The sequence below is a fragment of the Microcaecilia unicolor genome, chromosome 4 (assembly GCF_901765095.1).
Source record: "Microcaecilia unicolor chromosome 4, aMicUni1.1, whole genome shotgun sequence".
Taxonomy (NCBI): domain Eukaryota; kingdom Metazoa; phylum Chordata; class Amphibia; order Gymnophiona; family Siphonopidae; genus Microcaecilia; species Microcaecilia unicolor.
Genome location: NC_044034.1, coordinates 138,299,273 through 138,314,585, shown reverse-complemented (window position 1 = coordinate 138,314,585; position 15,313 = coordinate 138,299,273). Strand labels below are relative to the sequence as shown.

General features: G+C 39.0%; 1 protein-coding gene across 1 annotated transcript in view; it reads right to left on the bottom strand.

Moving 5' to 3' along the window:
• SYT9 (synaptotagmin 9) overlaps positions 1–15,313 on the bottom strand; it is a 58,339-nt gene that overhangs the window by 36,537 nt on the left and 6,489 nt on the right. The window contains exons 2-3 of the mRNA XM_030199440.1: positions 12,126–12,462; positions 8,644–9,190 (exon numbers count right to left, since the gene is read on the bottom strand). Coding sequence (XP_030055300.1) covers positions 8,644–9,190; positions 12,126–12,462 — 884 coding nt within the window. The remainder of the gene's footprint in view (positions 1–8,643; positions 9,191–12,125; positions 12,463–15,313) is intronic.

The following is a 15,313-nucleotide window of genomic DNA, read 5'->3' as shown; positions in this document are numbered from 1 at the left end:
GTCTCTGTCCTCATCTTGGCAGGACAGGTTCAGCTAGTTGGAGAACAAAGCCAGTGCTGGGCAAACTTCTATGGTCTACTACTACTACTTATAATTTCTATAGCGCTACTAGGCATTCGCAGCACTGTTCACTGGACATGAAGAGACAGTCCCTGCTCGACAGAGCTTAAAATCTAATTAGGACTGACAAACAGGCCAAATAAGGGATAATGGAATTACTAAGGTGGGAATGATAAAACATAGGTATAACTGAGTAAGGGTTAGGAGTTAAAAACAGCATAAAAAAAGTGGACTTTTAGACTAGATTTGAAGAAAGCCAGAGGTGGAGCTTGACGTACCAGCACAGGAAATCTGTTCCAGGCAGTGGAGGAGAAGGGTGCAGATAAGAGAGATTTACCCAGTGAATGGAATTCCCAGAGAGGAGTGTAGGGAGAGAAAAGAATGAAGAGGTACTGAGGAGCTGCAGAGTGAATACACTTGTAAGTCAATAAAAGGAGTTTGAACTGTATGCGGAAATGGATAGGGAGCCAATAAAGTGACTTGAGGAGAGGGCTAATATGAACGACACCAGCAGAATATAAGTCGAGCAGCAGAATTTTGAACAGATTGAAGGGGAGAGAGCTGACTTAGTGGGAGACCTGTGAGAAGCAAGTTGCAGTAGTCTGAGGCGTAGCGAAGGCGGGACTTGGGAATGCCTAACACATGGCCGTCCTCGACCCATAATGGAAAAAAAAGGCGTCCCTGATGAGCACTTGGACAACTTTACCTCGTCGTGTTTTTCTTACAACCAAGGCACAAAAAGGTGCCCAAAATGACCAGATGACCTCCCCTTACTCCCACAGTGATCACTAACCCCCTCCCATCCTCAAAAAATCTTTCAAAATATTTTTTGCCAGCCTCTATGCCAACCTCAGATGTCATACTCAGATCCGTGACAGCAGTATGCAGGTCCCTGGAGCAGTTTTAGTGGGTGCAGTGCACTTCAGACAGGCAGACCCAGGCTCATCTCCCCCACCTGTAACGTTTGTGGAGGAAACAGCGAGCCCTCCAAAACCCACCACAAACCCACTGTACCCATGTCTAGGTGCCTCCCTTCACCCATAAGGGCTATGGTAGTGGTGTACAGTTATGGGTAGTGGGTTTTAGGGGGTTTGGGGGGGGGCTCAGCACACACAGTAAGGGAGCTATGTACCTGGGAGCAATTTATGAAGTCCACTGCAGTGCCCTCTAGGGTGCCCGGTTGGCGTCCTGGCATGTCAGGGGGACCAGTGCACTAGAAATGCTGGTTCCTCCCATGACCAAAGGGCTTGCATTTGGTCATTTCTAAGATGGACGTCCTTGGTTTCCATTATTGCCGAAAATCAGAAACGACCAAGTCTAGGAACGACCATCTCTAGGGATGACCTAAATTTCAAGATTTGGACGTCCCTGACCGTATTATCAAAACGAAAGATGGGTGTCCATCTTGTTTCAATAATACAGGTTTCCCCGCCCCTCCATCGGGATGTTTTGCGAGGATGTCCTCAACAAAACTTGGACGTCCCTTTCGATTATGCCCCTCTATGTTATATTAAGCTTAGTATCCTGTTTTCAGCAGTGGTCAATCCAGGTCAAAAGTACCTAGCAGGATCCCAAAAAGTAAATAGATTCCATACTACTTAGCCTAGAGATATGCAGGGGATTTTCCCCAAGACAGTCTTAATGTTGATTTATGGATTTTTCTTCAAGGAACTTGTCCAAACCTTTATAACCCTGCTTCACTAACTTTTTAATCCACATTTTCTGGCAATGAATTCCAAAGCTTAATTACACGCTGAGTGAAGAAATATTTCTCTAATTTGTTTTAATATATTTGTTTTTATAACATACTCTAAGAAGTGACACAATTTGCAGAACAGAGTATGAACAGGATACAATAAGCAAAACTAGGACATGCATTAAGCACTTTGTATCTGCAAGCCTTGAGGTCAATATTGAAAAGCAGCTATGTAGTCAAGGACACTGATGATCACATAAGTGTTTTTAGTTGTTGGCACTTATTTGAATAATTTTGTCTGTACAACATACCCATTGAAGTTCAGGGTGGAATTAGGGGCATTCCAGAAACAGGGCTATCCATATAAATTTATACCTTTAAGTCAAGAGAGTACAATAATTTTATAACAAGACACCTATTTGAAATCTCATAAAATGCACATATTTTATGTCAGTTTTATAAAGGCAAATGTTTGCCTTTATGAAATAAACTTGGAATCAGATTTTTAGGTTGGGGAGGATGTATGTCAGGGGTGGGGATTATGACACTGAGGAGGATCAGAGGGGAGGCATTGTGGCTGAGGGGCTTGGGAGGGGACTGATCTGCTACCACTGTGGCTTTACATATTGTTTAAAACTCAGGGCAGTGCTGGGGCCACATTACATGTACAGGCAGGTAGCATAGGTACATCTGCACTATCTCCCATGTAATGTAATGTGGCTCTATGGGGTAAGTGTCTGCTTTGTGTGGTAAACATAGGTTCACTCCCTGCACTTACTACACAGGCTTTGCACTTAACACACCTCCAAGGTTTGCAGTTAAAATCTGTACTGTACTTTAGTGAAAGCGCCTCCTAAGTGTTGGGTTTTTTTTTTACTAAAGCTTAGCTCGAGTTATCCGCAGCAGGCCCCATAAGAATAAAATGGGCCCTGCTACAGATAACTCAAGCTAAACTTTAGTAATACTAATAAGCTTTGGTTTATGGATTTATTATATATTTGGAATTGTGCATTAAAAAGTGCTTTGATGAACCAGAATCAGAGTTTCAGAATGCAATATGGTTCCCAAACCTGGTCTGGAGGCACCCTAGCCAGTCAGGTTTTCAAGATATCCACAATGAATATTCATGAGAGAGATTTGCATGCAGTGGAGGCAATGCATGCAAATCTCTCTCATGAATATTCATTGTGAATATTCTAAAAGCCTGACAGGCTGGGGTGCCTCCAGGACCAAGTTTAGGAGCCACTACAATATACAGATGGTGCCTTTATCTGAATTTGTAGCTGAACAAAACTGGACTTTACAAAAAAAAAAAAAAAACAGGTATATAGCTAGAACTTTCTGTTATAACTAGAATAAAAATACAATGTATTGTGTATATATTTAAGGTCACATAATATAAATGCTTAGTGCACAGCAGTGAGATGACAACCATAAAAGAAAGGAAATCAGTATAAAACAAGGCACATATATCTTTCCCCCTTTTTCTATATCTGTCACTGGCAAGCGGAAGCAACACTATTAAGAACTTACTGGATTTTTAGTCAGAACTGCATCTGACCCAGATTTAGCTGGGAAGTGATTGAGAAGTCAGATGAAAACTGTTAGGTTTTAATGCATGAATGGTTTCAAAGAACTAGGAAAAAAAATCACAGTTTTGCAATGCTTACTTAAAACTACCATAAACAACATAGTAGATAGCCATTGAAAAGCAAAAGAGTTATGGGACTATGTTAATAACGCTTAAAAATAATGATCAGTTTCATAGCAGTACTGGATATAGGCAGTGTTGTACTATGGGTTTAATTCTACAAAGAGGCACATATATATATTTATGTAAATGCCAATATTTTGGCTATGTACTATTCTATACGATCACATCTAAATGTGATAATGCACAGTTTGAAAGTGGTCATACATGACGGAGTGTGGAAGGATTGTGTGTATGTGTTTGTGTGTGTATGTGTATGTGTGTGAGGGGGGTGCGCAGTTGTCATAAGTTACACACTATTTTTTTTAGCAATCTAGGCATGAGTATTTAAACCAGCTCTATGGTTAGTGTAAGTGATCATGCTTAAATTATATATGTGTAGTGTATACTGTATATCTAGTTACATTGGTATTCTGTAAAGGAAGTTAGGTGCCTACTATCCTTTACAGAATTGGTGTCCCATAGGTGCCCTCTAAGTGTCTAAATGTAGCACCCCTTATAGAATTGACCTCCACATGTCCCTGTCCCAAAGGTTAGTGTGACATCTTTCCTTGTTGGTTTACAAAGATTGAAATATAGCTTTTTATTACATGGAATTGAAAAGCCAGATTTTTTTTTTTAATTTTTTAGTTCACATATTTTATTTAACTTATAATAATGTCAGAACAGTAATAAAACAAATGACTAGACCAGATGATATTCATCCAAGAGTACTGATAAAATTGAAAAATGAACTTGCAGAGCTATTGTCAGTAATATGCAATTTATCTTTAAAATCAAATGATACTAGAAGATTGGAGAGTGGCCAATGTAATGCCAATTTTTTAAAAAAGGTTCCAGAGCTGATACGGGAAATTATAGACCGGAGAGCCTGATGCTGGTGCCAGGCAAAATGGTAGAGACTATTACAGAGCATGGATTTAGTGAAGGGAAATCTTGCCTCATCAATCTACTACATTTCTTTGAAAGGGTGAACAGACATGTGGATATAGGTGAGCCGGTTGATATTGTGTATTTGAAAGACTCCAGAGGAAATTGGAGAGTTATGGGATAGGAGGTAGTGTTCTATTGTGGATTAAAAACAGGTTAAAAGAAAACAGAGAGTAGGGTTAAATGGTCAGTATTCTCAATGGAGAAGGGTAGTTAGTGATCATGCGGTGGTGTTGTCGAGTAAGTCAAGTACCGGTCCGGCTCAGTCGGTAGTACGGCATTGATGCTCGGCGGTGCCCTTGAAGGCCGACGCCCCCCTGCAGTGCTTACCCTGCTTACCAGGTAGCGCTAGCCCTGGAAAACAGACAGTAGGGTTAAATGGTCAGTAATCTTAATGGAGATGGGTAGATAGTGGGGTTCCCCAGGGGTCTGTGCTGGAATTGCTGCTTTTTAGCATATTTATAAATGATATAGAGATGGGAGTAACTAGTGAGGTAATTAAATTTGCTGACAACACGCTATTCAAAGTTGTTAAATCACAAGAGGATTGTGAAAAATTACAAGAGGACCTTACGAGACTGGGAAACTGGGCATCCAAATGACAGATGATGTTTAATGTGAGCAAGTGCAAAGTGATGCATGTGAGAAAGAGGAACCCAAACTATAGCTACATGATGCAAGGTTCCATATTAGGAGTCACCACCAGGAAAGGGATCTAGGCATTATCATTGATGATACGTTGAAACCCTCTGCTTAGTGTGCAGCGGTGGCTAAGAAAGCAAATAGAATGTTAGGTATTATTAGGAAAGGAATGGAAAACAAAAATGAGGACCCTATAATGCCTTTGTATCGCTCCAACTTCGAATACTGTGTGCAATTCTGGTCACCACATCTCAAAAAAAGATATAATGGAATTAGAAAAGGTACAGAGAAGGGTGATGAAAATGATAAAAGGGATGGAATGATTTCCCTATGAGGAAAGGCTGAAGTGGCTAGGTTTCTTCAGCTTGGAGAAAAGACGGCTGAGGGGAGATATGATAGAGGTCTATGAAATAATGAGTGGAGTGGAATGGGTAGATGTGAATCGCTTGTTTACTCTTTTCAACAATACTAGAACTAGGGGGCACGCAATAAAGCTACAAAATTTTTAAACAAACCAGAGAAAATATTTCTTCACTTAACGTGTAATTAAACTCTGGAATTCATTGCCAGAGAATGTGGTTACCTTAGCAGGGTTTAAAATAGATTTGACTAATTTCCTGAAAGAAAAGTCCATAAGCCATTATTAAAATAGACTTGGGGAGAATCCACTGTTTATTTCTAGGATAAGCAGAATAAAATGTATTGTGCTGTTTTGGGAACTTGCCAGGTACCCTTGACCTGGATTGGCTACTCCTGGAAACAGAATGCTGGACTTGATGGACCTGGTCTGGCCCAGTATGGCAGCTCTTATGTTCTTATGTTCTCATGTAACACTGTCAACTGTCTCATGATGCAGAGATGACAGGCTTGTGACATACTTAGATTTGCTTACAAATTAAGATCCCATTAAATGATAACTAAATCAATTTCCATGTATAGCAACATTTGTTCAAGGATCCCAAAACTCCTCAGTCAGCTTCCAAAAGTGGTCTTGAAAAAGACCGTTTTGTAAATAATGTCTGGGAAGCCAGAGTGCAGCGACAGACGGATTATTTACAAAACGGTCTTTTTCAAGACCACTTTTAAGTCCTTGTCTGCAGATTTTTCATTTGTGACTTGAGATTTCTTTATAATATCAATTTATGATCTGACTTCACTGTTGATCTCAGTTATAAGACTCCTGACGTAGGCCATCTGGCCGAAACACAACGTTGTGTCGAGTCATTTTTAATGTGGAATTGTTTTATTATCATTAGTTTGAAAATTATTACTGTTTATTTTAAATTTCATTTTGGTTCCAGTTTTTGGATAGCCTGGTTCATATTCCCACCTTTTTTATTTTCATTTCCCGCTCCGTGGGATCTATTGAGTTCTCCACATACGTGGATTCTCTTTAGACCTTACTAAATAACACCATGAGTAACAAAGATACAAGTATGCAGGGTGACAAGAACACTTGTACTTTTACATGACTTGGGTAGACATGTGTTGGAGATGCAGTTTGAGTGGAGCACAGACTGAGCCATGATTTACAAACATTCAAGAAAATTAAAGAAATAGCCATGAAATGTAGGTGCCGGGATGATGCACGTTGAGTGTGCAGAACTGCTGTTATAAAATACTAGCGCAAGTCCTCATCTACGCACCCAATATAAGGCGCAAGCACTTATGCCAGCTCAAAGGCAAGTGTAAATGATCTCATGCAACAGAAGACAGTGAGGGGCGTAAATGATAATATTTCATAACATGTAGGTGGAACTGCCTGACATGCCCCTGACCTCCCATGCACCTCCCATGTCCATGACCCCCTTGAAGTTCTATGCTCTGGGATTTGAGCACAAAGCTTATAAAATAAATGTGCATAACTACTAATTGTTGATAACAGGTGGCAATTAAGTCCAATTGTAGCAAATTAACAGGCAATTATTGAATTATGTTGCATACAGGACTGATCTTGTTCTATAAATTGAACATGCAAATTTCTGTGCTAAGCTTAAAATTGGGCCCAATTTTATAGAATTGGGGGGATTGTTTATAACATACATGCATACTAAATGCACAAAGACGTCTACCTCCTTCAGAGAAGGCATAAATGTCTGAAGCTTTTTAAACACTATTTCTGCTGGTTTGATGGGTTAATTTTATGAAAAAACTGAGGTGCCTGGTGCCTTTGGTGCATGTATGTTATAGATTATTAGCAGTTACACATGTACACTGTAGACATAAGAGTAGAAGTAATTTTATTTAGAAACTGAGGTGCTTATGTGACTATATTTAGGTGTCGTTTGGGCACTTATATTATAGATTATTAGCAGTTACTCATGTACACTGTAGACATACATGTGGAAATAATTTTATAACGAAACTGAGGCATCTGTGTGGCTATATTTAGGTGCCGTTGGTACACGTATGTTATTATTAGCAGTTACACGTGTATGCTGTAGATATACACGTGGGAGTAATTTTATTAAGAAACTGAGGTGCCTATGTGCCCATATTTAGGTGCCATTGGTACACGTATGTTATTGATTATTAGCAGTTACACGTGTATGTTGTAGACATACATGTGGGAGTAATTTTATTAAGAAACTGAGGTGCCTATGTGCCTATATTTAGGTTCCGTTGGTGTGAGTATGTTATAGAATATTAGCAGTTACATGTGTATACTGTAAACATATGTGTGAAAATAATTTTATAATGAAACTGAGTTGTCTATGTGTCTATATTTAGGTGCCCTTGGTACACGTATGTTATAGATTATTAGCAGCTACACATGTACACTGTAGACATAGGAGTAGAAGTAATTTTATTAAGAAACTGAGGTGCTTATATGCCAATATTTAGGTGCCGTTGATACAGGTATGTTATAGATTATTAGCCGTTACATGGGTATATTGTAGACATATGTGTGGAAGTGTGAGCTGTGCTCAGCAGTAGTCTATAACTTGAAAACGGTCTATGAATTGACCAATTTCCGCAAACTATTGAAAACCTATCTCTTCGACAGGATATATCACAAAGATCAACATGTGTAACTGTATAATCTTTAGAACTTCCAGAACTGTCTTATAATGTCTTTTGCTTTAACACCATCGTGTATTTCACCACCATGTAACACAAAACCCTCTGTAAACCAAATGTATATTCACTTCTATTTCCAGTATCCATGATGAATTGTAAGCCACATTGAGCCTGCAAAGAGGTGGGATAATGTGGGATACAAATGCAATAAATAATAATAATATACAAAGCTGCCTTAGTACATAAATGTGAGGGGGTGAACACATGGATGTATCTCCCACTTACGAATTCAAGTTACAGAATACTGTAATTGCTGCACTTAGGTGGACACATTTAACCTGCCATGGACCTGGTAGAAGTGGATACCTCTAAAAGTACACACATTCTGCTAACTTATGCTAATATTCTGTGCGCATAGAGGCCATTATAGATTACTTGTCCCTGCTCTACCTTTGGGCATGTAGTTATAATCTGCCCTTCTATTGTTTTCTGAAAAACAGATCACATGAAACTACACTTGAATATAAAATGTGGTTAAAAGCATCATGAAAATTATTTCTATAAGTACAAAAGTGATACTCACATTGGTGACATGATCAATATCCTTCCAAATATTACTTTCCCTGGGAAAGTCTGTCAAATCTAAAAGATTATCCACTATCACCTGGCCAATCACATCGTGCCTTGAAAACCTGTCAAAGTCATAGACAGAAAAGTGCAGTTTTCTTGTGGTCAAATCATTGTAGGGAACAGGAAATAAAAATACTTCATCAAAGACCGGATTAAGGGTCTTTCTATGCACTTTAGTCTGGTGTTTTGTTTTTCGATCTGGAAGTAGATAAATTTTTACATAAGGATCCGAGGTGCCAGAAAAATCCTTTGCTGGTAAATTGACAGCTTTGTGAATCTTTACTATCAGCTGCTCTAAATCGCAGTCATACTTGAGGATAAAGTTGAGTTTCCCACAGGATCTGCTATTGCATCTCTGGCCATCATCATTATCTACTGATCTCTGTTTATACAGCTCAGGTTTAAGACGTCCAATCCCAGTCAGCTGTTCCTGCTTTTGAAATTGCTGGATATTGAAGTCCGGGTTAGAAAGATTGAGCTGTCTTCGGATTGAATTGTGCCTTAAAGAAAGATCAAAACACACTGAGTTGGTAACATTTTTTAGTTCATAATTTACTCTCTTTTTGATAAAGCAGTATAATTTATGAATAAAAGTCAGTAAAGAAACACATAAATGGGTCAGTATTCAGAACTGTTAAGTTTAGGAGTTAATCAGATAAATGAGTTTAAATTTGGAGATTTGCTGTCTAATAGCTTTTGACTAGATAGTTCAATATTCAGCTACAAATTACCAAGATAAAGGGAGGCAATCTGAGAAGTTTGTCATGGATGTAGTTATAATTTAACTGGATAGCACCTTAAGATCATCACACACGATTACACCCAAGTCCCGTGCCTCTTTCATGCACAAAAGTTCTTCACCACCTAAATTGTACCATTCCCTCAGGTTTTTGCATCCCAAATGCATGACCTTGCATTTTTTTAGCATTAACTCTAAGCTGCCAAATTCCAGACCATTCCTCTAGCTTTGCTAAGTCCTTCCTCATGTTATCCACACCATCAGCGGTATCTATCCTATTGCAGATTTTGGTATCAACCACCAAGAGACAAACCTTACCAGACAGCTCTTCAGTAATATCGCTTACAAAAGTGTTAAAAAGAGCCGACCCAAGAACTGAACCTTGCAGCAAACCACTTTTTCTCAGAATGAGCTCCATTTACCAATACCCTCTGTCACCTTCCACTCAACCAGTTCCTAACCTAGTCAGTCACTTTAGGGCCCATACCGAGGGAACTCAATTTATTTATTAGTCATCTAAGGGAACCATGTCAAAGGCTTTGCTAAAATCTAAATACACCACATCTAGTGCTCTCCCTTGATCCAAACCTCTGGTCACTCAGTCAAAGAAATTAATCAGATTTGTCTGACAAGACCTGCCTCTAGTGAAACCATATTGCCTCGGGTCCTTAACCCACTGGATTCCAAAAACTTTACTATTCTCTATTTTAAAACCATTTCCATTAATTTACTGGTCACAGAAGTCAGACTTACTGGCCTGTAGTTTCCAACCTCTTCTTTATTTGTGCTTTTATGGAGAAAGACCATATCTGCTCTTCTCCAGTCCTCCAGACCACTCCCGACTCTAGAGAAGCATTGAAATAGTCAGCCAGTGGAGCTGCTAGAACTTCCCTAAATTCTTTCAGCACCCCTCAGATGTATACCATCTGGCCCCATTGCTTTGTCCACCTTTAGTTTTGCCAGCTCTTCATGAACACTGTCCTCTGAAAATTGTTCAGGGATTGCCACCCCTCCATTCCTATTTGTGTTTATCTTCTGCGGTTCTGCTCCTGGCCCTTCAGCTGGGTTGGTATCTGCCTAGTTATGATATCTTTAAGAAGAGATTAAAGGTATTGTCAATTTATAAGTATGTGATAAGGAAGTAAAATATTGTAGTTATTTTAATGAATATGAGTTTGTGTAATGATTATTGATGATTGAGATACCAATATTTATGGCAACCTTAGATTAATTTTGTTACATCCTAGATTTATTTTGATCTAGTATATTAGTTGTAATCTGCTATGAACTATGCTATTGGTTTTAGCAAGCTATAAATGAACTAACTGTAACAGAACAGAAATATTTGTTAAGCAATTCCGCCTTATCTTTATCAGTTTCTACACATTCCTCCCCTTCACCTTTGAATCTCAAAATGCCACTTTGGACTTCCTCCTATCAGAAACATATCTAAAGCTTCGATGCTGGACATGAGACTTAGGTAAGAAATGGGAGATTCCTGTCATACTACTGCCTTCAGAGAGAAAATATCCACCAAAAGGCGGAGAAGTCTAGACGCCCCACGGACAACAACAAGAAATGAAATAAAAGTGGGAGGAGGACCAAGGATTCCAAAGACTGAAAGGATATATAATAATAAAGATGTTTATTGAGGTGTAAAGACTTGACACAACGTCGTGTTTAGGCCGTTAGGCCTGCATCAGGAGTCTTAATGCCAAATGCCTTTGAGAACTATTTGATGAAGGCAAATCCTCAACAAAAGGAGGTCTTTAGAAAGACCGTTGTGAAGGTGAGCGTGCTTCGTTGTCTCCTCTGACACAACACTTGTGTAGAATGCAAATAAGCATTCTATACAAGCGTATAAGCATTCTATACAAGCGTTGTGTCAGAGGAGACAACGAAGCACGCTCACCTTCACAACGGTCTTTCTAAAGACCTCCTTTTGTTGAGGATTTGCCTTCATTAAATAGTTCTCAAAGGCATTTGGCATTAAGACTCCTGATGCAGGCCTAACGACCGAAACACGACGTTGTGTCGAGTCTTTACACCTCAATAAACATCTTTATTATTATATATCCTTTCAGTCTTTGGAATCCTTGGTCGTCCTCCCACTTTTATTTCATTTCTCATACTACTGCCTTCTAAATGCTACCTTCCTAAGCAGGCACACAATCCATCTAGTGGCAGGGCTGGTCTTGACAAAAAGTGCATTCTTCACATGAAAACCCATTCTAAAAGATTGATATAAAGTGGCAAATGGCAAATGATCATTTTCAAAACCTCATGGTATGACCCTAAAGTATATATGCTTGATTTAATATATTTAATCAGAAATAGGCAACTTCCAGTCCATTCAGATTTTCAGGACATCCCTAATGAATATGCATGAAATAGATTTGCATGCATGCTGCTTCAATTCTAATCAAATATATCACATGAATATTCACTAGGAATACCCTGAAAGCCTGGAGAGATTGCTCACAGAGACTGGATGTTCCTTACCCGTGCTTCCAATTATACTGGATAATTGTTCTGATTTAATAATGGTATGCTTCTCAATTGTAAGTGTATTTATTTTTATAATCACCTTTTCACAGACTTTTTCATTATTGTTATGCAACTGATCAGTGACATTGCCTTTTTTTTTCTTGTATTATGAACTAGAACAAGATCATGAGCAAATTTCTGGTACTGACCGAGCAGAGGATGTTGGCTCTGTAATTTGGCGTTGCATTCGGGCATTATGTATGCAGTTTTCCTTGGTGGTTGCCTCAGCTTCTAATGGAATGTCAGGAGAGGTATGACTGATCTTCATAGATGACTCTGGGAGCAAAGAGGACTCTTTCAGGGATTCCTCTGTGTACTCAGGACCAATGTAGTTCAGCTGCCCATCGTTATTTTCTTTATTCTCAAAAAAAAGGTTTCGTTCTCTCCAAGGAATCCAACAGAGTTTCCAAGAAACAAACAGGGACACACTAAACAGAGCAAGTCCACAGGCTGTGACAAGTAAGGAAAGTAAGCTCACTGAAATATCTGAAAGGAAGAATAAAATTGTTAAGTTACTTTTCTTACTAATGAACAGTTGTAAACAAATCAAGAAAATCTACCAGTAGGGTCCTTGATGCCTTTCTTCAAGACCGTACATTGATAAAATACTGTTGAAATTCTCTACAGTTTAAAGACTGTATAGACTAACCAGTCTGCCTATCCACAATCTGCTTGTCCCATACTTTCTTGAATTCAGATACGTCTTGTCTCTACCATATTACTAAGAAGTTGTTCCATGCATCCACCATCCTTTCCATAAATAAATATTTCCTTAGATTACTCCTTGGTCTACCATCTTTCACCTTCATCTTATTACCCCTTTGCTCCAGAGCTTCTTTTCAATTGAAAGAGGCCCACCTCCTTTTTGTTTATACCACAGAAGTATATAAATGTCTTTATCATATTCCCCCTCCTGCCTTTCTTCCAAAGCATATATATATTGATAACTTAAGTCTCTTCTCATATGCTTTATGATGAAAGTGTAATGGTGATGGGGCTGCTAAGCAGCACTGAACACAATGCATTCAAATTTGTCGTCATTGGAATAAAAACGCTAAAAGAATACTACTGCTGTAGCACTTAATTTTAAAAAAGGAGATTGGTAAATTGAGGACATGTCTTACAAATAAATCTAAAAGGAGGGGTTGCCAGGGTCAAAAGTTTGCATAAGGCATGGATGTTATTTAAAAAGACCATTTTGGAAGCCTGGATAAAACTTACTCAAAAGAAGGTCAAATAACAGCCAACATGGTTTAATGGTGAAGTGCAAGAGGTTTTAAAAGGCAAAAGAGCATCTTTCAGAAACTAGAAAGCAAACCTAATGAATAAAATCAGCAGAAGAAAAGAGGTGTTGATGCCCCTGTACAAGTCATTGGTGAGGCACTACTTGGAGTATTGTGTTCAGTTTTGGAGGCCGTATCTTGCTAAGGATTTAAAAAGAAGTGGCTCAAAAAAAGACAACAAAAATGATAAGGGGTTTGGACCAATAGATGTATGAGAAGAGACTGGAGGAACTAAATATGTATGCTCTAGAGGAAAGGAGGATGGGGTGATATAATACAGACATTTAAATATTTGACAGGTATTACTATGCAAGAGAGGGGGAAGTGATAAAACTAGATGACATGAACTGAGGATGCAGGTCAACTTAGGAGTAATGTCAGAAAGTATTTTTTCACTGAGAGGCTGGTAGATGCCTGGAATGCCCTCCCACAGGAGAACAAGAGCTTGGTGTCTTCAATGCGATCTTTAGCCCAGAACATCCTGACCCTCCTCCATGACCTGGAAGCATTACTGAGTTATCTTGGTTGTATTTTGAAAATTAATTATTACAAAAAACCCAAACAAAAGGTAGAGCACATCACAGATTTAGCATCTGCGTCTCCATATCCAGTCCTGCAGGGCCAATGCCCAGGGCATCTATCAGATTTACCATAGTTTCTTTTCATTTTAGAAGGCATCCTGAAATAAGAATGTCTTCAAATTAATTTTAAATTTTTGTAATGAACATTCTAAGCATAAATGTAAAGGGAGAGCATTCCACAATAAAAGGTCTGTTACACTAAAAATATACAACCAGATAGTGTCTAAGCAGAAGATGGCATGAAAAGACTGAACAGCCAACAAGGATGGAACAGCCCCCAGAGATAAGGTACCAGCAGGGTTTACAAGACTCCCAAATGACTTAAGGCTGGCTTTATTTAGGATTCAATCTCTAAAAACTTGCTGAGTAGACAAAGGTAACCAGGTAAATAACACAGTTATTGTTATCCACATTATTCAGTGGCATTTATCTAGCTTCATGTGTACCCTTCCTACGCACTCAACTATCAGAAAGTTAGTACTTGCAAAGATTCTATCCATAGGTCAGGCTCCCTCTCTTCAGCCACAAAACAATCAAACTGACCTCTGGGCAAAGCTCCCAGTGGCAATATCCCCCTTAATGTGCAGTATCTAACCTTCAAACACAGAACTCACAAAACTTGTGCCATCTCTGTTTTAAGCTAACCTGAACAGGAGAACGGCAGCTTCTAGGAACACAGAGCTTCTCAAAGACAGCAGTATGTGTGACGAGGGAGATGGATGCTCACACTCCCTGGGACTTTAATGTACTTATTTTATTGCTCACAATTATTAGTTGCCTTTCCAGATATGGCACATACAACATAAAATATAAATACAAGACACATGCAGATCTAAGACTAATGTAGCAGATGTGACATTGCACAAAAACATATAACAATAGCAAAAATAAGACATTCATGTAAAAACAGAGATATACATGATTGAATAAACATAAACATCTACTAACATAAGAGTGTCTTGCAGGGACAATGTTTATGCCTTTTGCCCTGTCACCAAGGACTCCACCAAGATCACATGTCCATGCATTATGCACCTGTGGAAAAAAAAACAGGCCCTGCCCTTCCTCTTGACTAGGCTGGATTGACACTGTATTGGGCCTTAGGCACACATGCATTTATGACCCCCCTTACGGACAGAGGAGTGGCCTAGTGGTTAGGGTGCTGGACTTTGGTCCTGAGGAACTGAGTTTGATTCCTGGCACAGACAGCTCCTTGTGACTCTGGGCAAGTCACTCAACCCTCCATTGCCTGCCATGAGTGGGGAAAGCATGGGGTACAAATGTAACAAAAATAAATAAAAAATTCTCCAAAATCACTCTCCTAAAGTTACCAGATTTTTGTTGGGCACTTTAATAAACACATGGCACAAAAAAAAAAATCAGCACAGAAAAAAGTGCTATTCTATGAGCTGCACTTAAAGTTAGGCGTGGATTTAATCCTGGGAATTGTGCCTAACTTTAGGTGCAGTCATT